At 41.2% G+C, this 27,138-nt stretch overlaps 1 protein-coding gene across 1 annotated transcript; it reads left to right on the top strand.

The window, feature by feature from the left end:
- Nucleotides 1-1,012: 1,012 nt before the first annotated feature.
- On the top strand, nucleotides 1,013-22,649 carry gabrd (gamma-aminobutyric acid type A receptor subunit delta). The gene is made up of 9 exons (XM_076741993.1): nucleotides 1,013-1,527; nucleotides 13,563-13,678; nucleotides 15,947-16,014; nucleotides 17,085-17,305; nucleotides 18,752-18,834; nucleotides 19,056-19,193; nucleotides 19,676-19,831; nucleotides 20,832-21,043; nucleotides 21,593-22,649. Exons 1-9 carry the CDS (start codon nucleotides 1,460-1,462, stop codon nucleotides 21,914-21,916), a joined length of 1,386 nt encoding a protein of 461 aa, XP_076598108.1. The 5' UTR covers nucleotides 1,013-1,459; the 3' UTR covers nucleotides 21,917-22,649.
- Nucleotides 22,650-27,138: the final 4,489 nt, after the last annotated feature.

Raw genomic sequence — 27,138 nt, 5'->3', positions numbered from 1 at the left:
ATTCTTTTTAAAATATGTCTCTCCCCTCACTCCCCACAACTGATTTACTCTGCATGCAGCTTTCCTGTGCTACTAAAAGTGTATTATCTACTAGTCTAATTATAGTATAAATGTTTTTAATGCAAGAATTTTTGTGTCTTTGGTGTTCAATATGGTTTATATTCCACTGGTATATGGTTTCTCTGTGTGGTGCTCAGTGATGACAGCAGTCACAGTACTGCTTTGCTTAATGGGATTGTTTTTTATGCCTTCATTTGATGGTTAAAAGTAGAGAGAGAGGCAAAGGAGGGGAGAGAGATGCAATGAAGGGACCACCTTCTTGACAGATTTTTTGTATCAGCAGTGGTCTTATTGTACTTGGCTTTGATATTTTTATTTAATCTTCACTGTGTTACTGTCAGGCCTGAATCCCTTTCAATTACGGTCTTTGGTCTCTGACATGAAAAGTGTTATAACTACTGAGCTACAGTAATAGGACCCTGATATGAGAAACATGTGCATTAGAAAAGAATTATATATTAAATTATATAACAGTCTGGGGTGGAGTAGTTAAGCTAACAGTGAAATCTCTGATCAGAGTACATCCCCATTATCTCACATTATTCCCACAGTCAACCCGAGGCAATCAGCTGAACCAGAGTCCTATTAGGAATCGTTTAATTTTATGAGAACTCGCCAACTATTGTCCCTATCAAAGAATACTTAGGCTACAATAACGTGAGTATATTTATTGGTGTGGTGAAAATATCTGACTGAAAAAACACACTGAATCAGCCAACTCTTTTTTAATGGGGTGTCCTTACCCACCGTGGGCCCCAGTGGCCCCTCACTACGCTGACCTCACGTTGTTTGTCCTTTTTCCACTATGAGATATAACTTTATTTGAGACAGTAATTATCAAATGGATACGATTCAAATGTGTCAAACATTACATAATATACTGAAGTCCTGTATGTTCGCGACATGCCTTCCTGCCGCCGCCCCCCCCCCCCCCGCCTCCCATGGCCAGATTGAATCTGACGTTTAGAGGCCAAGCAACGGAGGCATCGACAGATTAGTCTCTCTCTCTCTCTCTCTCTCTCTCTCTCTCTCTCTCTCTCTCTCTCTCCATCACTCCCTCTCTCTCTGTTGCTGGAGGACAGGCGGCGGCGGCGGCGGCGGCGCAGCGGTGGATCGGCTCTTTCTTGCGGTCGGACGAGGAGTTTCGCTTCTCCTCGGTGCGCTCTCTCCTTGTGCGCTCCCGGACGCGGAGGGATTGGGGGACTGATCATGGGGTCATCCTCACCATCATCTTCAGCATCTTCAGCAGCATCAGCAGCGCACTTTACTTTGTTCTCGGCAGTGCCGGATCACGACAAGAGCGCACGAAAATAAAACTCCGTGGTTTTGTCGTCGCTTTCCATTCCGGGAAACTTTTCTTTTTCCCCCTTCATCAATTATTTATCAAGAAGCTTGAGGAATGGAGGTCCCAACTTTCCTGCTGTCGTGTCTTGCTCTGCTCTTCGTTGGAGGGGATATTTTCACCAGGTGAGATCAGCCTTGCTTTGTACTTGTGGCAGGTGTCTTATTACCAGGTCGGTCGTTAGTGCCGAGCGCCGCAAAAAGAAGAGAGAGAGAGAAAAAAAAACAGTAGGTGAATAAAAAGTTGGATGAACCATAAACTTAAAGTCAGATCAGATAAGAAAAGAAGAAGGAAAAAAAAACAACAACATTGAACATGAGGATTACATCACGAGGACAGCATTATAAAAACCATGCCTCTCCATAAACGGTAAATCACGAGGCAATCAACAAGCAATATCACAAAATATCAATTATACTTTAAAATAAACCTTAATTAAAGCCAAAATATCGCCTGTTAGTTGGGTCCTCCTCGCCTCCCATGACTTTACCTTATTAATATTAACGCGCAGCACGCTTAAAGCTAAGTAAATGGAATAAATGTGGCTTTGCCCTTTACATACTAACATAAAAATACTTCTCCACACCCACAAGCCGAAGTCTGCTTTCTCCTCTGCTTTACCTCCGGCACATGGACCTGATGACACTATCTGCATAATGCATATGCATAGGAAGAGGTGATCTTTGGTTTGCTTTATTTTTATGGAGATGAGTGCGAGGTGGGATGAGTGGGTGCGTTTCTGTGTAGCAGATAATGTCACCCACCTCCAGGCCTGTTGGATCGGGGTCAAATATCAGATGGTGCCATGAAGCACATGGGTTACAACAGGCCTCTTTGCAGGGCTAACAGACCTAGAGTAAATTTATAATGAGCAGCCCTTCTCCTACACAACCAGCAACTTAGAACCAGATGTCCAGTTTGGAGAGTTTGAGAAAAGAGAGAATTCACAGATGGACAGCTGTCATCGCAAATATGCCACCGAATTCGGCTCACAACACCTCCTGTTCAGTGCATATTCTGCTTAAGACAGTCTTGAAAAAATAGCTGAATATATTCAACTGTTTACCTAAAGTGAGGTAAAATTTGCATGAAATGAGAAAACTGATCGTCTTGAGCCAAAAAAACCTTGTGGAAGCTAACACTGTTTAAAGTGGTTTTTCCACGTCCGACCATGACCTCTGTCAGTTTATGTTTAGTTTTGTCAGGATTCTAAATCTTACACAGATTTCTTGAATACAAAATCATATGCTTTTGTCAGGTGGGTGGACCAGATGGTGAGTTTTAGTGCTCACACATTATATATTTATATTTTCAGCAGAGGTCTACAGTTGCTTCATCTCTGTGCAGTCAAAATGCCCTCATGCTCGTGTGCATAAGCTTTCACAACCGTCCAATTCTTTGGATAACCAAGATCGACTACAGAGCCCCACATTCCCCCAAAGCTCATATGCTGGCATGTGCCTCCACTGAAAAGGGCAAAGGGTGAAGTTGCTTAAGCTTTGGGTGAAATTTGGGCAAATCGCTTCTATTGTCCCTCTTGGCTGTTCACCAGCAGAGGGAGTAATAACTATTGTAATTGGATTTTCCTGCCTCTAGTCAGTGTTATTATTATTTTGTTCTCAGTACAATGCAGAGTGTAGGCTTTTTCTTGCACCTCATTATGTGTCAGCTTTCTCCCCCCCTCCCTCTCTCTCTCTCTCTCTCTCACACACACACACACACACACACACAATCACGAATGCACACATTGCTGTTTTGCCTTCGGTGGTAGAAAGTTGCAGACTGCTTCTTTCCTCACTCCCTCCTCTGAACAGAATTACTCCGCTTCTCTTTTTAGCTCCTCGTTTATCTATTTCACGAAAGTTGCTTAGCTAAGTTATGCCTCGCCACCTTTGGTGTGGCGACAGTTTCACAGCTTTTCTTTCCAGCTGAAGTGTCACTTACCCTTCACTTCACCAAACACAGTGCCTCTAATTGATAGTGTAATATGTACAACAGAGACAGCAAGGACTGGGTTATAAAATACTGTAGCCTAGCAGAGGACAGAATAATGAGTGTTAAGACTATAGAGTGTACGACACATTGTACACACACTGAATCAGGCTTGGTTCCCAAAAGCAAATAATCTCATTGGTTGTTTTAACCTCAGTCATTAAGAGCAAAGGTATTTTGCAGGATGATAAAATGATGAAAGCATACAGTAGATATTAAACAACAAGGCTGGTCATATTCTGCATTTATCTTATTGTCAACAAAGACCAAAACCCACGACGATGCTTCTAACAAGTGTTACGTGTGCAACCAAATGCTGATACAGTATATCTTATTCCTACGCCTTCACTGTTGTCCAAAAACTATTCCTATATACACAAATCTAATGCTGCACACACTTGGCAGGACACCAAATGTGTATCAGTCCACTGCTGAATATAGTCCCCAACATATACACTATTTACTCCTGCGTGAGTCACGTTTGCTAAAAGCTACAGTACCCAGCTGTCTTAGATTTAACCTCTTTTAATAGCCAATGATTTGTTTGTTTTACGCTGTATCTCCTTTACTCATTTGCTTCTGCCTTTATTTTAGAAACTCAGTAATTTACTGTATCCTGGAGTAAATAGAGATTTTGGAAACGACACAGACCCATTTTTTCAAATCTATAACATGCAGTGGATTGTATTGTGGGGTTGTGATTTTGCTCCATAGTCAGAACCTTTTAGGGTACAAGATACAGAATAACATCAGCCTTACCTTCTAATGTCAGTGCTGTAGATCTTTGTCACTGCAGACAAATTGACTTGCTTTAACAGGAGAGCAGAGGTGTCACTAATGACATTAATGATTGCCCCGTTTTTAGGTGTTGTCGTCATAAATGATATTAACTACTACTCTGCTGTGATAAAAGCCAGTTGATGGATTTAGATCAGGCTGGCAGATAAGGTTTTTATAAAGAAAATGAGCAAGTAAAAATCTATTTGTCTAACCAGCTCATTCATGGCTCCATCCTCTATTACCATTCCTCCCTTATAGTAATATAAGGGAATAATTGTAACTTATTTGCTGACCGCAAAACACAAAAAAAATAACCAATTCTTTTGCAGACCAATATTTCTAGTGGTTTGGTATCTTTAAGTGTTGACTACATGGTTTTCCAGTGGGAAGCTTTTATCGTGAAGCAGCTGCATGAGGTGTTGAGTCTGACATATATCTGCAGTGTACAGCTCTGACTGCGTCATGCCACACTGAGGCTGCTATCAGGTCGATGAAGGTAAGAGCAGGGACATCACATTGACTCAAAGCAGCATAGACTCCCATGTCCTGCATGACCAAGTTAAACGTCATTTCACCGTGCCGATGTCCCAGCTTTGTTGATGATGGGCACCATCAGGATTTGACCCCTCTTAACAGAGGCTCATTGTCGTGGATAGTGTTACCATCAGCTGAGACGAGGTGGAGACACAGTGTTATACATTCATGATCACAGGCAACTAGCAGTATCTCCAAAGTTGTGTCTGAAGCTAAATGTGACAACATGAAACTAAAGAATTAAATCAGATTCAACTAAAAATAATGACGATAATGATATCGAAAACAACTTGAATACTCAAATTGTAAAAAATAAATGCATTGAAATAATTAAAAAAAACAGAACAAACTGCGTATTTCAGGTTTATATAACTACAGCTCCCACGATGCTTAACAATAGACCCCCAATCAAAACCTCATTCATCAAAGATGGATTACCAATAGGGCAAATGGGGCGACGGTCTGAACCCGTAAGGACCCCACGCAGTAGTTTGTTGTAATGTAATTGACTGGAAATTTGTTTGTGAATATGCAGAGGAGTCCTGTTTCAAAATCAAATTAGTTATTTTTGGTGATATTATGATATTACCTAATAAAATAAAATGCAAAATAGAAATCTATTACGTCTAACAGTACATACTAATTCATCCTATGATATGAGGAGAAAAGCTGAGTAGTCTGTTGACATTTTGTTTTATGTGCACACATGAGATGTGATGCAGCAGGTTTTAATCCCAGCATTTCATGATCTTTCTGGTCTGTCACACTTGTCCTTAAACCTGCTCTGAAGTGACACAGTGCTCCTAACTAATCTGTGTAAGAGGCTGAGTCAGCGGATAAATCCCTCCTACTGTCCAGAGAGCACATTTCCCAATAACACAGTGATTTGATCATGTTCCTGTGGCTGCATGAACTGGCTCTAAAGCCTGACTGTACTGTACTCTGGCAGCAGGCTGAGATGGTGCAGGGACACTTCAGTGCTTTCACTAAAAGCCTCCTACTCAGTTTAAGGTGACACACCACATGTAAACAGCCAAAGGTTTATTCCAATAATTCTGCTGTCTAATCTGTTGAATATGCACATTCACATTCTGAGTCTCAGCAACTATGGGGAGCATTCATTTTGAAATTGAAAACTTCTACTGATAAATATTTGATATTCTGATGGCAATATTTAAGATAAGATAAGAAAAGATATAACTTTACTGATCCCATTACGGGGGAATTAGTATATTATAGACAGCAATAATAGTGGAACAAAGATGTAGAAATAGAACAAATAGAATAAAAATGAGTGCCAAATAGAATTAAATATGCATATTTATATTGTGTATAAAAGTGCATAATGATAAAGTTGCCTTTACAAGGATGGCTCTGTTTCACAATGGAAACCTTTTGAATTGCACATAGTAGGATATGGATAATAAAATACAGTTTTTGTACTATTTCACAGTAAAAAATATGTAATATTGCACAGGACATTTAAACAAATAGAGTGGATATTAGCAAATGTTAATCATGAATAACACAATAGTGCAAACAGTAGGATTGTGGTGTGTTATTGTATTAAAAATGTGACTAATTTGTAGGGATGCTATCCTGCTTGTTAGGAAAACAACAAAAATGCCTCCTCCGTGTTAACCTGTCACCCTCCTCTCCATCCCCTGTTAGCAGAGAGAGTTCAGGGCAGAGAGTTTATTTAGTCGAATATGTTGTTCTAGTTTGAACTGACTCATTGATCCTTATCTGACTGAGGTTTGTGCAAGTTAGAACCTATGACCCTGCCCATGGCTCTGAAGCATCAGCAGCCCGACTGTGCTGTGTGCTGATAAATGCATAGAGCTGTCCGTGGTGCTGAAGCAGCAGACAGATTTTTAATTTCACCTCTTTCTCTCCGTCCTGCTCTTCTGTCAGTCTCATCTTGGATCTACAGCCTTCTCTAAACTACATACTTAAATACTGAACTATGTACTATATTGTAGCGTATATACTCTGCAGGCTAGGGTCACCTTCACGATCAAAGTGACAAGCAGCAACATGTAATCATGGAAAAGCGAGTGTATCATAGAGGCACACTGCTACCTGTAGTATTCCTGTAATATTCCTAGAATTTTTCAACCCGGGGTCACGTCAAAGCATGTAATACGCCTGGCGGTCTACGCCGGTCCACACAGTGCGTGTCATGTTTCATGTCACCTGCACGTGGAAACAACACTGCGTCATTGTGCGGTCAACTTTACAATAATAAACATGCAACATCTGGTTACACTTTCAAAATAAAGCTCGCCGAGAAACATTTCATGTGGCAGTCACAGATTGGTTAGGTTTAGGCACAACAACTACTTGGTTCGATTAAGGGAAAGATGATGGTTTTGCTGACCTTCACCCCTTTAGAGACTTTTGTTGCCTGTTAAAGAACATGTGTTCTTTGCTCGTTGTCATTATCACCCCCTGCTGGTACTGCACCCACGAACACAAGTGTACTTTTCACACTTATGAGAAGCAAACAGTTACACTGACACGCTGTCCTCTAGTAGATTGGCGAGTCTATTACATGCTTTGGCGTGAGACTGCGTTGAATAATTCTATTCAGTAGTGTCTGTGCTGCTGAAAACAGCCTCAGACCAAGAAACCTTTGGAACAAAATGTTTTCAAATGCAGTTACAGTTTTTACTATCGGTTTAGGTTAGGATTAAGTGGATTAGAGTATGGGCCATCCTCCTGTTAAAAATTAACAAATCATCAGCACACACACACACACACACACACACACACACACACACACACACACACACACACACACACACACAGAGGACCTGTTATGTTCTATGGTACTGAATTAGACCAAAGTCACACATAATACTGTACAGAATAACAGCAGAGGACAAAAGGGAGCAACATGACATTCATGCAGTACATACAGTGATGAAAGCTACTCAAGGACACATGTCACCTTATTAAAATTTGGAGAAGCAGAGGACACTCACTGACCTGAACATGAGCCCTGCGGTATTTTCCACTCAGATAAGGAGAAATCAGCTCGACTGTTCTCCACAAGCACTTCTGCCCTGCACATTATGTTTATCCGGCAGATTCTACCATAGATGTCATTGTATTTAGCAGGATGTGATAGAGGCTCGTGTTTAGAAAGACCGTCCAAAAAACTCCTGAAGTGCCCTTGAGCTCCAGGGTTGCTGTTCTGTAGCTGATCTCTGGCCCCCCTGCAGGAATAGACAACATCAAGAGACAAGACAATGACACAAAGTTAGAATATGTGACATTTGCTCATTGTGCTAAAGTCACTGGCTCCCAAATTGAAGAGAAATAAATTAACGGCAAACATTTAGAGCAGCTCAAACCAGCCAGTCATTCCTGTGTGAGTCTACAAAGTCCTCATTAAAGAGCTTAAACCAAATTATCTCCGAAGTAGAAAGGAGAGGGTCAGATTTGTAAAACAGCGAAGAACCTTTAAAATATTTAGAATGAACATGTTGATTTGGCTCAGGATAGATGGCTGATTGAAGTTTGGAAAGATGGGACAGTATTTGATTAGTGTTTGGTTTGATTTTGACCAAAAGCATATTGAGTTTTGGAAGAGACTCTGCAATGAAAACACGATAAATTGCTTATTCCAATTTATCTCAGTTAATTTGCTGCACCACAAAATTGTGTTTAGATGTACATTTCAGCTGAAACTTCCTTCAGTACGAGAGCAAAAAGATCAAAACGAGCAAAGATACACACCACTAATACACTACTTATAATAAAATATGCCCAAGATATCCTGACTTCAAGTCTGTAGTATGGGTTGAATATTTCCCATAATTCAACCAATAGCATCCTCTTGTTAGAACCTCTGTACCTGGTAAATGTCTGTCTAAGTCAACACCTCTAGTTTAACTAACACAGCTTTTCTGTTATCATTTTGTAGTCTCCAAACCAAAGACAAGACCACCCTGATGTCATCATTGGAAAATGTTTCAAACTGAATGAATCTGGAACAAAAGCATGATCAGTGGTTTAATAGTTATGATTCAGCTACGGAGAACAGTCATCGTCTCGGTTTAAGACTGAGAAAATCAAGACTGACTTGACAGGACGTAACTTTTTCAGTATTTGTGTGTGTTGTTCCTTTTCCTTTTTTCCTATAGAACACCTTTAATCATTCATCCATTTCCTATTTCCCTCTGCCTTCTCACAACATTCCCCACTGTCCCTGTTGCATATATGATGATGAGAAGGATGGGAAATAAATAAATGATTAAATGTGTGCTGCATTACATCACATTATATTCATTTGGCAGACGCTTTTGTCCAAAGCAACTTACAGAAAGTGGATTCAAACTGCATAGCAGTCAGAACTAGATATCATTAAATCTGGAGTTTATTCCTTCTGAACAAATAATTCAAAGCATGTTTGGTGCTTCAGTGCAGTTTTTTCTGTTTTGACACGAGGCGTAATTAAGTGATGGAAAGGGTTGTTGAGATGTAGCCTGCGGTGGAGGACGGGCAGTGAGTCTGCTGTCCTGACTTCAGTGGGCAGCTCATTACACGACACGTGGAGCCTTTACCAAGGTGAGCCACCACAGGGTCCTTTGAGTGGGACGGCTTTGACCGTGGCTTGGAGGGAGGGAGGAGGACTTCCTCTCTCTGCCTTATTGGCCAGCACCAGAGTTTTTCAACAGGATGTGGGCAGCAACAGGGAGCCAGTGGAAGAGGAGGAGGAGAGGTGTGGGAAAACAGGTGGGCAGCAGCACTCTGAATTAGCTGCAGAGGGTTTCATGGCAGACACAGGCGCTCCAGCAAGGAGGCAGTTGCATCAGACCTGGTGGCTCCCTGGTGAGGAGGTGGCTATGTACAACGATCGAGGACATCAAGAAGGAGGAGATTAAAAAATAAAAGAACTAGTAAAAGATAAATATGACAGCAAAATGAAAATTGATTTCCAATTCATTTTGTCAAGCGGCTGGGTGTAAAGGGAGGCGTGTTCAGTAGTCATTTTGGTGATGACTGAACCTCAAATAAAGATTAAGTGAAGAATGTCACTTCTGGGACACCTTATTTAAGTGTCAAACATTAGCAGAGTCCTAATGTAGTCAATAAAAGGATCTGTTTGCTGAATGTCTGTCTAGTATTTATAGCTGTGAGTTACTGAGCAGCTGCCCATTGATATGTACAATGTATTTATGTTTTATTATAATTGCAAAATGCTGCTCATCGCACATTAATGCCAATAAAACAAATTAAACAGCGAGCCACACAGTGAGGATCGGGGGACTGGCACTCTACTCGTGCTCAGGTAACTAGCAGTGTCAGTATATAAAACTAATTAGGCCTGTTAGTGTGTGCGGCACATTATGCTCACAAAAAGACGCCATAAATTTGAGAGACGCTGGTGCTCTTTGTCTTTCCTCTCCCCATCTGTTTAATGTTAGCTCATAAACAGACGGGTGCAGATCCAGTCCTCGAGAGAGGCGTGCAGCGAGAGAAATACAGAAGGAAGATGAGCTGAGTCTGGAAATACACACACTCTCTCTGTTTGTCATGGATGGAGGGGGGAGAAATTAGAGGGGTGCAAATCTTAAGTGAATCTCCATAGAGAGCAAATGTTCAACCCCGTATCTGTCTTCTAACAGCATACTATAATCTGACTTTTTATTTTTTTCCCCTGGAGAGCCACATGTGAGCTGCGTTTCTGTTTCTCTGGTCATAAAAATGGTAATTCAGGTCTGGAAATGAAGAAATCAACAGAGTCTTCCTGTACATTTTGCCAGCTTGTAGCAAAAAAAAATCAGGGATACAATATTTAGACAGTGAATTAAAGCTTTCACATTGTCAGCAACCAGGAGGTCTGTTGGATAAAAAAAATCTCGTGGTGCACAGGAAGTGACACGCTTCTGATGTGTTTAGAATAAACAGGAGAGCAGCTGTGTGTGAGCAGCAGCAGCCACTAACAGCCGAACAGAAGATCGCCTCTGCGGAGAATTCATTAACGAGACATCCTTGAAAAAAAGATGTGGCACGACTGTGATATAAAAGGAGTAAAAATTACATTTATGTAATCACTAACTATAAATACGGATTGCGCTAGAATAATTTGTGACGCTCGTGGGAAGCTGCATTGAATACAGGCCTTTTAACTGTAAAGTCAAACAGGAAAAAGTCAGGGATTGTAATATTATGGATGAAGAACACTATGAAACACAGTGAACCCATTAATCTGCTCACCACACACACACACACACACACACACACACACACACACGTTACAGACTACGACAGCAGGATTTGTCCCCAGCAGACACACGTCGTCCCCTCGCGCTGTTTGACCTTGGTGTGTTAACAGATTTCTTGAAGGAAAAGCTCTTTATTTCCAGATTTAGAAACTGCCAATTAGTGGAGAAATCCAGTAGTCACATAGTGATTAATTAATTCACTCAGTGCTCCCATTTATTTCAGACATGACAGTGATTGCCAGACTAAAAATACATCTGCCACTACAAAATGGATTCACCAAGGAATGTTAATGACATGGCAGAAATACATGTACAAAAACTTCTCTTTTTTTTTTTTTTTTTTTTTTTTTTTACTATTTGAATAGAAAGTAGATTTTTTTTTTGTGACTTATTGTTTTGCTGTGGAGATCGGTTTTCCACGCAGCTGTGGGTGTAGTGCTTTGCTCTCTAGGAAGTCGACTTTTCTTCAAATGTCAGCCGTACTTCAAAGGTCACGGAGTGGCTGTGCATTGTTGGTCAATAATGACGCCTTCGATCAAGCCTCCACACGGTCCATTTCCCTGTCAATGCTGCCACCAGCCTTTATGGCTTTGAATGTCAGTCAAACCTTTAATTTTATCCAATTTATTTACTGCACGTCAGTCAGCTCTTTCAGCTGTGGATGACAGTATTGCATTAGAAGTTTGATTCTGTGCCAGAGAGTGCATCTGAAAGTATCCACGAAGCTCTGCCTGTCCTGAATAACAGCATATTATTGAAGCCTTGTCTTTCGTTATAGGGAGTAACTGACTTAACTCAAATACATAAAGGTCCACACTGTATCTATGTGGTATCTGCGTGCTACCTGTGTATCTACATGGTATCTGTTTACAGGCTGGCTGTTTTAGAATGCAAAACTGCCACCTGGTGGTGTGTGAGCTGTGCTGCTCTTATTCAGTCCTACACCCAGGCAGTGGCTGTCGGTATGGCTCTGGGCCCTCTAGCTGCTCCCGAGGGCTCTAGGAGTCCTTTTATAGTAGCAAATAGTTTCAATTTCACTCTTATTGTCCTCCTGAGAGGTTGCATGAAGCGGAAGCAGCATGAGGACTGCTCGAATTGAGATGTCAAGGACCCAAACTAGAGGCAGCAGCATGATAAGGTGCTAACCTGTTCTGATTAACTTAATAAAAGGTAATATGTAGTCTAATGAGAACCTATTTTCACTGTGATGAAAAGGCGTGGAGGCTCGTGGACTGAGGCACAGCATGATGATCAGCCTGAGCTGTGTGACGTCTGAAGCTACACTGATAGATATGGACGCGCTGTCAGCCTCCCTGTGGACTAATGCACACTGTGGAGACATGACATGACTGACGAAGAATACGCCAACCAGGCTTTAACCAATGTGGCCTTCACATGCAAATACAAGTACAGATATTTGATAGGATGCAGCTGACGGTTGGTATTTTGTGCCAACATTGAGTATCTTCAGAATCAAAAATTCCCAACGAATGACATGTTGCTTTCATGACATGCTGCTAATAACACATAATCATTGCTAAGCAAATTCTTCATTTGACAACAAGTTCATTGAACTTACCATGACTTATAGATATACTTTGTTATGTCATTTGTTTGATGATAGCAATGATCCTCCAGTTTTTTTCCCCAGAATGATACCATACAATAAACAGAAATACAATAATAACCAGATAATAAACATGTAGTTGTGCCACATGTCTTGAGGACGTCTACACGCCTACAAATAGAAACAGTGTGCAATATTTTTTTATTTACTGAGCTGGAGATCCTTGCCTAAAAAGCAGAATATGCCATATTGCCATTGTGCTGTAATCAAACTTAAAGCTGCAGCACTCTAAAATTTCATATTAACAACAGTTGAAATGATTATGCGTAATGTAAAAGGGGTTGCTTGTAGTGACGAACTGAACTGAAAACTTGCAGCATTTTAGCCTCTTTCTTTTGATTTCTGGTTGAGTCTCACTGCTTCATCAGCCTCTTTTCCAGCAGCTGCTCTCAGTGAAAAAGTGGATAAATCCTCTATCAGTTAGTGACTAGCTGGGCGGTAGAGTGGAGCTACAATGCCAGATATTTTTCTCAGGAGAAAAAGGGAGTTCATATTGGACTACATCTAACAGGGGTTAACATAAACACACAATGTCAAATAAAGGCTAATGTTGCTCTGGGTCTGCTGGATGTGTGAAAGGGCAACTAGTTGTGAACATGTTTGCCATAACAACTTCATCATTCACGTGTTTGCAGCTGCTGCTGCTGCCCTCAAGTGGTGAAACAAACAAACAATAAAGCAGCTTTAAAAGACAGCTTTATGACTTTGGGTTCATGACATTTTCTTGCACCTAAAGACAAGGTCATACAGGCACAAACAAGGTTTGAGAAACCTTTTTTATTACCGAGGCTTTAAATGCTTTTTCCTCAGTTGTAGGCAGTTGACCAGTTTTACTACAGACCAACAGCTAATGTCGTCTCACTTTTAGAGGTTTGTTTTTATCTATTTATGTTCCTGATTGTTTGTGAGGCTCTGCCAGACTTTCCTGTGGACACGTGGTTTGGCTGGACGACCACTGAAGACTGCTGTGTTTGATGTTTGTCTCCTTTAGGGCCATGCTGAGTGACATTGGGGACTATGTAGGTACAGACATTGAAATATCCTGGTTACCTAATCTGGATGATTTAATGAAGGGCTATGCCAGAAATTTTCGCCCTGGGATAGGAGGTGAGTATGAGATCTACTGCTCGTGGCGTTGGGTTGCATTTCACCCCCTCACATTTACAGCCATCCTTAGCATCACCCACCCAAAGTTACAGCAACGTGGACATTTGCATTTCATTTACCAATTCCATTATCCTGAGAGATGTCTTTGTTTATTGTTTTTTTTTCTTCTTGTATGACAGCAGAACAAAGCTGTATTTACCTTATGTAAATCCCTGCTTTGACTCGTCAGTAAGGAGAATCATTTTTTATGGACACAACAAAAACATTCAGGTGAAGAGCAGCTTTGCTGAGAGGATTATTGAGGACGATGCCCTTCAAGGACAAGAGGGAGATGAGTGGTGCAAACAATGAGCACCGCTCAGGAGACTTTGCTAAGAATGGCTGCAAGATGTGAAACATCCAATGACCACAGTGATAGATTTCTCAATCTCACAGCTTAACTCAGCTGAGCAAAGGTGAAAATGTGGAGCAGGAGCACCGCTGTCACCAAACACACACACACACACACACACACACACACACACACACACACACACCGCCCTATGCGCTACACGCCTACACTGACCGTCGTAACACGGCATCATGCGGTGGACTGCATTCCTATTGATGTGACATTATAATGACCATTGAGGAATCAAATGTCTTGTTTGGAGTAATTCCCTTCATTCAACTCACATCCCATGAGCTTTTAGTATGTTTGTGTCATTAAGGGTCAAAAAAATACACAAATAAAAAAGAGGATTCATAAATGTGTTTTGCATCTTGAAAATGAGCTAACTTTAATAATAATAAGTATGACCTGTCACTCATCATATAGAATATTATCGATTAAGTGAGGCGATGCACCAATGCAGAAAAATAGTTTAAAGCCATTTATTTAGGTTTGGAAAGTACAGGCAATATTTCTTAATATTTTTGTTGGGGGACATGCATTTACAAATTTATGGATCTTTTTTTGTTTACTAATTGTGTTGTTTTAAAAAACCAAAAATTCACACAATCTGATTTGTGCAAATGGAAAACCACATTTGTGAACAAAACCATTTGTAAGAAAAGGATTTCTGAATTCTGCTGCATTCTGCAAAACATTTTTACATTACATTCATTTACGTCATTGCATTCATTTTGCAGATGCTTTTATCCAAAGTGACTTACTCTGCTGCTGATTGCATGGCCCCCAAAACAAACAAACAAGACTGTGTTCAGTGTTACAGTGAAGAGTTTTTTAAATTTTTTTTGTTAGACATCTTCGGTGGCTGAGAGAGCTTAATGGACTGTGAGTTAAAAAAAAACAAAAAACAGTTCAAGTAGACAAAAGAAAACAACTTTCGATCGTCAGTAAGTGCTAGCATGATTTCTCGAGTGCAAAACATGTTTGTGGACGTTATTTACAAATGCAGCTTTATTGCATTTGTAAGGCACTTAACACGTCTGTGAATCTTATTGTATTTGTGTAATGTCCATGCTATTTATTTGCAGTTTTATGAGACTGAATTAATGCCACATTAACATTACAGTGTTGTTATGGCAAGACTATGCAGTGCAAGCCTTTCCATTTCATTATTAATGAAGATACATTGGTAAATAGTGGATCAAATGTGTTATTAATCTGTGCACTTCCACTGGAGGACACTATGTAAAACACGCCTGTTATTGCATCAGGTGACACCCTCTAAACTCTCCCCTGTCGACCTTGGCGTACATTGTAAATCACCTCACACCATACATCGAGATTATGGCCAATAGAATATGATTTGTTGGAAACTGTGAGGGGAAGGTGTTGAATGGTGGGGAATGGTAATGTATGATTCCTTAATGTTCAGTATAAATAGCCTTTCTGTTCTGCATCAGTGAGCTCCCCTGTAGTTTCTGCCCTCTAGCATCCGATGACAGAGACACACTCCATGCTAATCATATGGCAAACTGTTGAGTGAAAATGCTACAGTGTGTACGTGTGTGTGTCAATGTTGGCAGAAGCTCACTCTGCGCGAGTCTGTGAAAGCCCAGTGCTGTTTATGAATGCCCACAGTGTGATGTGCCACTTAGCATGGTTAAACTGGATAATGCTTAATCTCTATGCACTGTAGGAGTGTTTGAGACGTGGGTGGATGGTGGGTGGGAGGGAAACAGATGGGTGATGGAGTGAGGAGGGGAGGGACTGATGGATTCTGAACGAACAGAGAAGGTGTATGTGTGTGTGTGTGTGTGTGTGTGTCTGGATTGGGGAGGGGGCAGGTTTGCTTTCTTTTCTCACTTCTCCCCCCACAGGTCCACCAGTGAACGTTGCCATGGCTATCGAAGTGGCCAGCATTGACCACATCTCCGAAGCCAACATGGTAAACAGTTTCTTCTTCCTCCTGCACTGAGATTCTCTATCATCCCTCGACTTCACTATTGCGCAAAGATCAAAGATTTGCTATTTGCATAATCCTGATTTATCCCACTTGAGGGTTTGAAAGTACTCAGTGTGAACATGTGTGACACACTGGCTGAGTTGTTAGATAATTTGATACTTTCATGGATTTTGTACATTGAAACCAAATCTAGTGGGCAGAGTCATATTATGTATGTGGCCCTGATTCTTTTCCAAACAAATAAATGTTTGCTTCGCTTCAGTGCCTACAAGTAAGCATTCAAATAAAGGCTTGGTCATAGATAGGAATAGTAAACGGACTGTATTTATATTCACACATTCACACAGCAGCTAATTGCCCACTGGGGGCAATTTGGGATTCAGTATCTTGCCCAAGGATACTTCGACATGTAGGCTGTCAAGGCCAGGGATCGAACCACTGATCTCTAATAAGTGGATGACTGCTCCACCTCCAGAGCCACAGCTGCCCCAGGAAATCAATAGATGTGATACACAACAATGAGACCAGAATCAGTATTTACAACTGTTAAGAAACATATTTCCATGTTAATGTTTAAATACTATGGACTGGAACTGCTTTAGGGTTATTTCTGATAGCATTTACAAAGGAATATCTGTTTACTTTTAGATGATCTTATCTTTAAATCATAGCTGGCACATTTCAGGGTGGTTTTACCCTTTGATGCAACACAACATGTGGAATGGTAACAGAAGTACTGTAACTGTTTTCTTTTACACCTCGTTGATTTACAGAATGATTTAAGATGTGAAAAAGTATCAAAGTATAGAAAGTACAAAAAAAAAAGTTCAGAATTAGATAAAAATTCTGTTCAACTTGTTAAAATTTTGCACATTTTGGTTAACAAACAAACATTTGATTGGTTTTGCATTGATTTAAAAATATTCCTGTTACAAAGTGGGTTTCAGAAAAGGAAACCTCACTTTGTGGTTGTTCATTTTATCTGAGTAAAGGTTGTTTCTCCATGCCGTGACTCAGCCTTCATGTTTGTGTCTATGTGTTGGTCCTGGCAGGAATACACCATGACCGTGTTCCTGCGGCAGAGCTGGCACGATGACCGCCTGTCCTACAATCACACAAACAAGACGCTGGGGTTGGACAGTCGATTCGTGGACAAGCTGTGGCTGCCCGACACTTTCATCGTCAACGCCAAATCTGCTTGGTTCCACGATGTCACGGTGGAGAACAAGTTGATCCGCCTGCAGCCCAACGGAGTCATTCTTTACAGCAGCCGGTATGAGCAAACAGATTATCGTCTTCGCTCGTCGGAGTCAGACAGTCAGACAAGCAGTGAGACACATTACCTCAACAGTTTGTATCTGGGTGCTCTGATTTTGACCTTTTTCTTTTATAAGAGCAAGTTGCTGCTAGATTCGGGTTTGTCATGATTTGTTTACACCCATGCCTTCAGAAACCTCAGACATTTTAGAGCACAGACATCTTTTATTTGTTGTCTTTGGGAATGAAAATCCCTCATGATCCATACCATGATCTAAGACACTGTGTTCTCTGTGGTAATGGCCTACACTGGAAAAATCTCTGATATGCTCTGATGTGCTCGTTCATGGCTGTTTCTCTTTCTGAATTGGCCATTACAGTCAGCGGAATCAATAACATTTCAATCAACGCCGTTCTACTGCCATGATAAGAAAACCCTGCAACCTAAAAGACAAACGAGGTCCTTTGCCACCGCCTGTCTAAACAACCCATGTGCTGCTGCCATTGGCAGGATGACATTGTTTGTCAGCGCCTCCCAAACTGCTACAAATGACAAAAAAGATTAATATGATGGTTTCCTGACCTGATATTGTTAAGGTTTGATAAAGTGTTGGCATCTGAACTAATTAAGGTTAGAGAGAGATTGTAGTTGTGGTTAAAAGAGAGCAGACATTTGGGAGGAGACAGGATGTTGTACACTTTCCATCCAACCCCAATCCCATATGTTGTTTTAAGTGTCGCTACTCTCATTAGCATTAGCATCCCACACTAGACAGCTGCTTTCAGCAAGGAAGCTGTGATGAACCCACTGTACAATACCTGCCCAGCACCAAAAGACAGACAGATGAGGTTAGTGACTAGGTAAAGAATGAAGTGGAGCATTTAGTGCTTAAAGTGCCAGAAAACTTTCTCAGGATTTGGTGGAAACCAAACCAGAGATAAAGGCAGAATGAGTGTTGGACTTCATCAGGCAGACAGAAACATGACTCCAGCTGAATGCTTATGTTGCTCTGTGTCTGCTGGGTGTGTGAATAAGTAACTATTTGCTAAAATGCTGCTATGTACAGAAGCAAGTGAGGAAAAAAAAGTTCCTATAGAAGCAAGTGAAAGATATAAAGACCACAAAACCACTGACCTGCATGAATTGCACGAATTCTTTCTGGCAACTTGGTGGAAGCAAGAATAAGCTGTAAACACAATACTCATATCTGTGGAAGCCCCGAGAGGCAAGTGAGAGTTTATAACTCAAGACCAGATGAAAAAAGTTTTTTCAGGATCATTTTTTAAAGTGTTTCCTCAGTTCATTCAGTATTCTTTCTTTCTTTCTTTCTTGTATATAACATAACTGTTATGTCTTGCTGTACTGTAGAAATGAATTTCAATTCGTGCTAATCTGTTGTTTTTTTCCCCTGCCACTTGTTCCGCAGATGAAAAATAGCGTAACCTTCTGTTTTCTTCCTAGAATCACTTCAACGGTGGCATGTGATATGGACCTGACCAAGTATCCTATGGATGAACAGGAGTGTATGCTGGACTTGGAAAGCTGTAAGTTGAGATTCACATTATGCTTTTTTCTTCCTCCACATATAATTCGGCTGTCTTGATTTCTCTCAATGTGTTCATACCAAAGCAAAGTGGCATCTGAGGTCACTATGCTCCAAACTTCCTCCATTCTTCAGTAGCAGGATGAGAATGCAGCATGCTGAGCACCTTAATGCATCTCTGTGTGCTGGATAATGCTGATAAAATGTCTTTTTTCATACTAGATGGTTACTCCTCAGAGGACATTGTGTATCACTGGTCGGAGAGCCAGCGGCACATCCACGGCCTGGACAAACTGGAGCTCTCCCAGTTCACCATCACAGACTATCGGTTTGTCACTGAGATGATGAACTTCAAATCAGGTGAGCATCCACCTTGTTTTGCTGTTTTTCTTCACCTGTCAAGGTTAGTGCCAGCACAGTCAGTTTGAAAGCCCCTTGCATGTTCTGTCAGTGTTTTATACATCATGTACTATTCAGAGTTTTTAGACTTGGCTTGCCTCTTGTGTTGGAAAACTCTGCAGATTCTTTTTGAAGCAAGGGTTTTTTTTAACTTCAGGTGCTTCTGTGGTTATATTCTATGCACAGAAGGAATGGATCAAGTCAGGCTTGCTGCTGAGCCAGGCAGGAGGTTTAGGAGATGATAGGAATTGCTGCTGGGAAAATGTAGCCTGCAGTACAACTTTATGTCTTTCCTCTTGAAGCTTTGCCACCAGGGGCACGAGTGAGCAGACAGACAGTTTTTGATATCAGTATCTGTGAAGATAGAAATGAATATTTTCACAATGCATAATTAGTTTATTCAGCAAAACAATCAAACACGGTGTCTGTTTTCTGCTTCCCAGCGGGACGATTTCCCAGGCTCAGTCTTCGCTTCCAGCTGAGACGCAATCGAGGAGTCTACATCATCCAGTCATACATGCCGTCAATATTACTGGTGGCCATGTCCTGGGTGTCATTTTGGATCAGCCAATCAGCAGTCCCTGCTCGTGTATCCTTAGGTTGGTATTAGTTTTCAAAATGAAATGTTAAAGGGGGAACTTAAATCAAAGTTGGTGTTCATTCATCTATAGAGGGATTAAAGCATACATTACAAGTTTAAAGTGCTGAGTTGTTGTGAATGAAATTAATCAAACTGAACCATACTGACAGTTTTGCTCTTCTTAGAGTTAAGTAGTTCATCCTGATGGTAGCACCACCAGGAGGCAAGACCAAGTCAATGGTTTCCATGGCAATCCAGCAGTTAGATATGAGAGAGATTGTGTACAAAGCTGACATTTTGTCCCGAAGGGGTTGTGAGAGGAAAGCTCATTAAATGTCCAAAATAGAAAAGGTCCATCCTCTGAGGAGCATGATATCCACAGTAAATTTCATGGCAATATGCCCATTAGAGACTGTTATTTAAAGGGTGGGCGGACTTTGACCTTAACATCTGGCCAGATGTTATTGAGATTTATTACTCTGGAGCAAAGCGTCATCGATTCTGCTAGCATCAGCCGGAAGGTGCTGTCCCCTTCCAGTATTGTGAATATAATGTAGTTTACTCTTAATCTGTGTTAGTGATAGATAGTGATAATGATGATCATCATTATGATCAGCTGGGAGTTTCAGTCTTCATTATCCTGTCAAGAATAACGTTTTGCAGAAAATGTCTAATGAATGTTGAATTACTACTGGGTTGCCAAAGAAAACATGCTGCTGGTTCACAGTGCCATCAGTCCAAAGAGTGTACAGCCATGCTTGTGACTCTGTGAGGCTGTACGAAGGCACAGTGGTGCTTTGAGCCCACACCACTGTGCTAACATACATTCATCCTCTGGGAACCATGAATGTCTGTTGAATACATGTTGAAATATTTCTCAAGAAACGTTACAAATTTGACCTGCAGGTGGTGCTAATTCTTGCAATCCATCCAGCGTGGTTGAGATAGACCCACAGAATGATATTCCCAAAACCCCACAGAACCCTCATCTATGCTTTGCACCTGTGTTCTTCCCTCAGGGATCACGACTGTTCTCACCATGACCACACTGATGGTAAGCGCCCGCTCCTCCCTGCCTCGAGCGTCAGCCATCAAGGCGTTAGACGTCTACTTCTGGATCTGTTATGTGTTTGTGTTTGCGGCGCTCATTGAATACGCCTTCGCTCACTACAACGCTGACTACCGACTCAAAGAGAAGGCCAAGGTGAAGGCCAACAAGCTTAGCTCTGAGGTGAGGACATCATTCCCATTATGTACCTCCATCAGCAGATAACAATGCAGAGCGACAGGGGGTAGTTGTGAGTAATGAGCACGTCTTTCAAACATAGACCAGGGCCAGGCTTCAAAGCCTGATGTTGACAAGCATCCATCCCACTGACCTTCAGCAAGACAATGAATCTCTATAGAGCATAAAAACTACAAGATTTCCCATCAGGGAGTAATAGTGATTCTCATCATGCTGCCTGTTTCCTTTGCTACATCTGAGGTATACCTTCAGAATAGGATATGTTGAATTGATGGCATTTTTTGTGAAATGATAAAAAATGCAAGCAAAAACGGTTCATATGCTGAAAACAGAAGAAAGATTAGGGCAAGGTTGTGAATAAGTGAAACTGAATCTTACAGTGCAGTGATTGAAAATATGTGGAGAGCCAGTATGCATTGCTGATGTGAATAAAACTACAATGACTGCAATAACATGTTGAGAATTTCAAAGCTGCAGTCTACCAGGTAAAACTTCATGAAGTGCTTACATGCGTCTCTCCTTGTCTCCCTACAGTCCATTGTGAAGAACGGCAAACAAGCCATGGTTCTGTTTTCCCTGTCGGTCACTGGCATGAACCAGAGTGTGATGATTTCCAACCGCCATGGACGGGCCCAGCACTCCAGCAGCGAAATCCCGGGGGACGTCGGCAGTGAGGAGGCCGAGCCGAGGAGGAGAAGGTCCAGGCAGACGGAGGAGACCAAGGAGGAGAAGAAGTGCTGTTCCAAGTGCGTCTGCAAGCCCATTGATGCCGACACCATCGACATCTACGCCAGGGCTGTGTTTCCTTTCACTTTCGCTGTGGTGAACGTGATCTACTGGGTGGCCTACACCATGTGAGAAGGAGGCAGCAGGTCTGTGTGAATGGCTGCCATCCAGGACTGTATATAAGAAACTGCTGGAGCTGTGCCACTTCAGTGCTGGCAGACTGGTGCAGCTGAAATACAGTTTACTGCAGGCCTTGGGGAAAAAAAAAGAAAAAAGAAAAAAAGAAATGAAGTGTTATGGCCTGTCAATATGGATATATGGTAATTAATGGAAGTAGTTATGACTTAAAAAGTGTTAACGGGACTTCATATATTTAAATACAAATACAGAAATGTATTGTATAAAGGCAAGGGACAGTGTTGCCTGCTGAAGGTTCACATACACACTGAACACGTTTTCACCATGTTGAATCCTGTTATATGAACTCAACACAGGACAATACAACAAACCATCCTGCTTGCATACCCGACCACAAGCTCACATCTTGCAAACACAATTAAGCATAGTTAGATTAACTAACTCAAAGCCACAATCTGGAGTGACGCGCCTGTTATCTCGAAAAGCAAAAGCGCCGCCCAAACAAGACGATAACAAGATGGGGTGTACTACTATTCTGCATGGCTGATAACTCACTCACCCTCTTCCCCCACCATCGCCACTTCCTCTTTCTCTCTCTCTTTTGGTCCTCCACCCATTTTTTTTTTTCAGTTCTTTCTTTTTTTTTGTTTAGGACACCATCTGGAGTGTCTTATCTCCTTCTGCCAATTCTGCCTGTTTCCTCACCATTAAAGGACTTCTTCTGCTACCTGTGTGTGTCTCTCTTCTGGCTTCAAATGGTCATGGAACTAAAATCAAAGCGGTTGTTGGATGAGATTAAAAGTAAAAAACATGGTGAAATCCCTTCTGGCAGATGTAAATTTATCAATGCGTGGTCTCCTAAAAACAAGAATAGGCTCTGCAGTGAATGCTTTTCAACAAGGAGGCTCAAAAAAGGCTCTAATTTGAGGGATAATGAATAATTGACTTGTATGTCCAGGTCAAGAAATGTGCTCTATTAATAATTTCAGACTCTTGTCTGTCCTTTGTCTGAGCTTGGAAATTGATTTCAGGAGAGTTAGGGATGAGAAAGCACTGCAGCTTCCCAATCAAAGAACAGCAATCTTATTATATTCAACATCACAGTATTGCCTGTGTGATAATCACTGCATTCCTAGGTGTCTTGTATCCCCACAATTTAATTTGATGTTTAAGGTTTAACAAAAATTGTTAGAAAGTTAATCAGAAGATAAAGTACACTTTGTCTTCAATAAGTTCTAACACCTGAAGCTACATCTGTCGAAAAATGGGTGTTTTGCCATTTTAAAAAGCTTATCAATAAAGACTAAATGTTACCCTGAGGGGGCACCAGAGGAGACCTCATCAAAATATAGGCAATTCTTCCTCTGTGGACCACGAAAGTACATTTCATGGCAATCTGTCCATTTGGGTGTGATACCTTCTGTGTACAATGAGAAATTTTTCCTTGATGGTGTTTCTCGAGAAAAAGTCAGGGGTCATCAAAAACATGAGGATTCATTCCCTGTGGACTATTGATATTGACAATAAATATCACTGAGACCTGCTAAGGTGTCCAGAGAGCTTGTCAAAGGAAAATCCTGACCTGAGAGAGGAACTATAGACAAGGTGAAAGACTCAGATATGAGGATTCAACCTCTGTGGACAATGAATATCTTTACAAGAGCCTGATAAACCAGAAACTGCCAAACAGCTAGAAATAAGAGATTATTAAAAAACTTTCCATGTTTTTTCTGCCTGCCATTTGGTGGTGAACAGATGTGTAAACAGATATTTTTCTAAGGATCCGCACGGTGGAAAATAAAACAGAGCTAAAAGGAGAGTTAATATCGTACTTGCATTCATCAGCAGGATCCACATTAGCATGCTAATGTTGCGCCATGTCTGCTGGTTGCATAAATTGCTCATACATTTGTGTGCTGACAGCTTGTTTACACTTCCCCCAAGTGATCAAAAAATCAGGTAATGCACGTTGAAGACCAAACTGGTGATAGGGCAAAAAAACAAACAAACAAACAAAAAAAATCAGATTTCTGACCAATGTTTATAATTCACTCATTGATAAAATAATACAAAACATGTGGTCAGTCATCTGTCTTTGTTCCACTTCAGCGGTATAGTGGATTGACATTCCTGGACAGCGTCGACCCACGCAGCATCCTCATTCTGATGCAATAGCAGTAACATACCCACACACTCCTGTACTGCGGTGATTGCTCTGGAGGCCATCAGCATCTCCATTCCCTCTTGTTGCTCCATGTTTTTCTGTGTGTGCAGAGGCCAGGCAGCAAGGCTGTTATCAGGGTAAGCAGTGCAGAGGCAGACCAGGCATGGGTGGGAGCAGGGCAGGGCTGGGTGCTCTCTGAACAGGGAGTGCAGCAGGCCAGCTTCTCTCAGGGAGATAACTTTGTTCTGGGCCACTAGAGATGACATCATGAAGGATTGCGATGAAGATGTGGGTGCAGAGGGCAGGAAACGTTATCTCCTACAATGGCACCGAGGCATGAACAGCAGTCACTCCCTGCTGAACACATACACACACAGGAACACACTTGCCTCTGACTTGCCTGGGTCTAAGAGGTGGCTGTCATTTAAAAGTCAAAGTCAGACAGACACAGGCCTGGTCACTGTGACTCGTCTGGTATGGTCATTTTCAACTTCACAGCATCTGGGACTATTGGGAAATACACTGAAGAAACTGATCTCAACTGATCTCAGCAAGGAGTCCAGCTCATGCAGTAGGTTTGTACTGCATGCCACTCCACCATACATATTGCATGAATTCTGTTCAAGGTACATTAGTATTCACAATAACGGCACACAACACTCTGACTGTTTTTGACACTGAAGGTAACAGCTATAGAGAGACTTGAGTTGAATTTGTGTTAAATTCAATTCAAGGTCAAAAACAGTCATAGAAAAGTTATTTGTGCCAGTATGTAGAAGATAAAAGCTGAGATTTCAGTCCAAAACATTTATATAAGATAGAATACTTTAAATATATCTCTTTTTAGCTTAATTAGTCAGTAAGAAGTGTAAGACGGGAGAGCTGATGGATTCTTTTAAAAACCATTTGTTGCTGATGGATTTCTGACTTTTGCTGTTGGCGCATTAAAACCTGAGAAACATTATTAATGACTTGCTAACATTTCAGAGCTGTCCAGTGAAAATGGTGTTCCTCAATATTCGGTGAATTCTCTGTTGTGGGTTGCAGCGCTGTTAGTTAGAAATTTCATTTCAAAGTTGACATTATGGAGATACATGGTTTTCATTAGAGAGCAAAAGATTATGACTGCAGTCTTCACGACTTCCTAGAAAATAAGTAACGTTTTTTGAGAAATATGTGTTGTGTGTACTTAAGGCAGAGGTTAATTTGGCACTTGACCCATACCAGTTTGCTTATAGGCAGGGGAGAGGTACTGATGATGCCATCAACAGCATCACCCACTTCACTGTCAAGCACTTGGAATGCCCTAAAGCATATGCACGGATTTTATTTATTGATTTTAGTTCAGCTTTTAACACACTTCAACTCCATCTCCTCATCTCAAAACTGAGGCAGATGAGTGTCAACTCTTTTTTAATCAAGTGGTATTTTTCCTTTTTAACCAATCGAAGTCGGCAGGTAAGAATCAATAACACCCTCTCAGAGTGCAATCAGCACGGGTGCTCTGCAGGGTTGTGGCAGCTCCCGGTCCTTTTTACACTTTACACAAATGAATGTACAAACAGTCACCCCGGGAACCTTGTTTTTAAATTTTCTAATGATACCGCCATCCTCAGCCTACTGCACAAAGATTCAAGCCCTTCAGCCTATTTCTCTGAAATAGGTTAGGGTTAGGGTTAGGGTTAGAGTTAGCACTTTGTGCAATGGTGTGATGCTCACCATCTCATCTTGAATGTTCAAAAAACTAAAGAGATGGTCTTAGACCCGAGATCAGTAGGGGACTACAGTCTTGTTGTCATACATGACTCACCCATTGAGCAGGTCAGCTCATATAAGTATCTCAGAGGTCACTTAAATAACTCTTTTAGTTGGAATGTCCATGTGGAAAGTCTGTGTTTCCGGTTACAGCACATACTGGATTTCTTGCGCAGACTGAGACTGTATGGTGTGGACAAAAGCATCATGTTTTTATTTTACCAGGCGGTACTGGAGAGCTTTGTCCAATATGGGATGTCAGCCTGGTATGGCAACCTTACTGTAAAGCTGAAAACCAAACTGGCTTGCTTGGCGCACACGGCCATGAAGATGATGGGAAAAAGTGACTATCAAACTTTTCAGTCCATTTATGAACAAACTGTTCTTAGGCAATCCTAGAGGATAGTGACTGAGCCATCCCATATTCTTCATTTAGAATAAGAGCTCCTACCCTCAGGCAGACGATATAGAGTCCCCAACTGCAAACTCAACCGTTTTAAGAATTCATTTGTTCCAACCTCCATCAAATTCCTGAACAATGCTGCTTGAGGTTGATGATTGTGCAATAATTGCAATAATTTTGTATGTATGTGTTGTGTGTGATGTTGTGGGATATGTGCAATACTGTTGTGTAATTGTTGTTGAGATGGTATGCCTGGTGATGTATTGTTTGTTCTCATTGTGGCTGTCAAGGCATTTATGGCACAGTTGAGTCCAAGACAAATTTCCCTAAGTGGGACAATAAAGTATATTGTATTGTATTGTATTGTATTGTATTGTATTGTTTTGTATTGTATTGTATTGTATTGTAACGACTTTCTAACACTTGCAGCTGCAGACAGAAATCTTTCACAACCTGTTCTACATTCAACCTATGATTACTAAATTATTTAACACCTAATATAGTCACCAGGTATAAAGCCCTTATAAATGGTGCCTATTTAGAAAGTGCTATCAATTTTCTATCTTTATTACACAGTGACAATGTAGATACAAAGAGGAAACATGGGGAATGAGAGAGGGATATTACTAGCAAAAAGTCTCTGTCCAGAATCAAAGCGTGTTATTTGGCATGCATCTTAACCAACATGCAACCAGGATGGCCCCATTTTGGCACCATTTAAGTCATCATCACAATAATCCACGGAAATCCAGAGATCAGTCTCAGCAAACTTGTGCAAAGCTTCCTGGAATCCTTTGATATTGACTGCAGACCGGTTTCTCTAACTCTTGCTTACTAATCACTGTTTGCTTTGAATTCCCTCAAAGCTCAGAAGCTTTTATCCTGCTGACTAAT

This window comes from Chaetodon auriga, chromosome 10 (genome assembly GCF_051107435.1).
Source record: "Chaetodon auriga isolate fChaAug3 chromosome 10, fChaAug3.hap1, whole genome shotgun sequence".
NCBI lineage: Eukaryota > Metazoa > Chordata > Actinopteri > Chaetodontiformes > Chaetodontidae > Chaetodon > Chaetodon auriga.
Note: the sequence above shows the minus strand (reverse complement) of the source record. Positions and strands in the feature narration are given on the sequence as shown.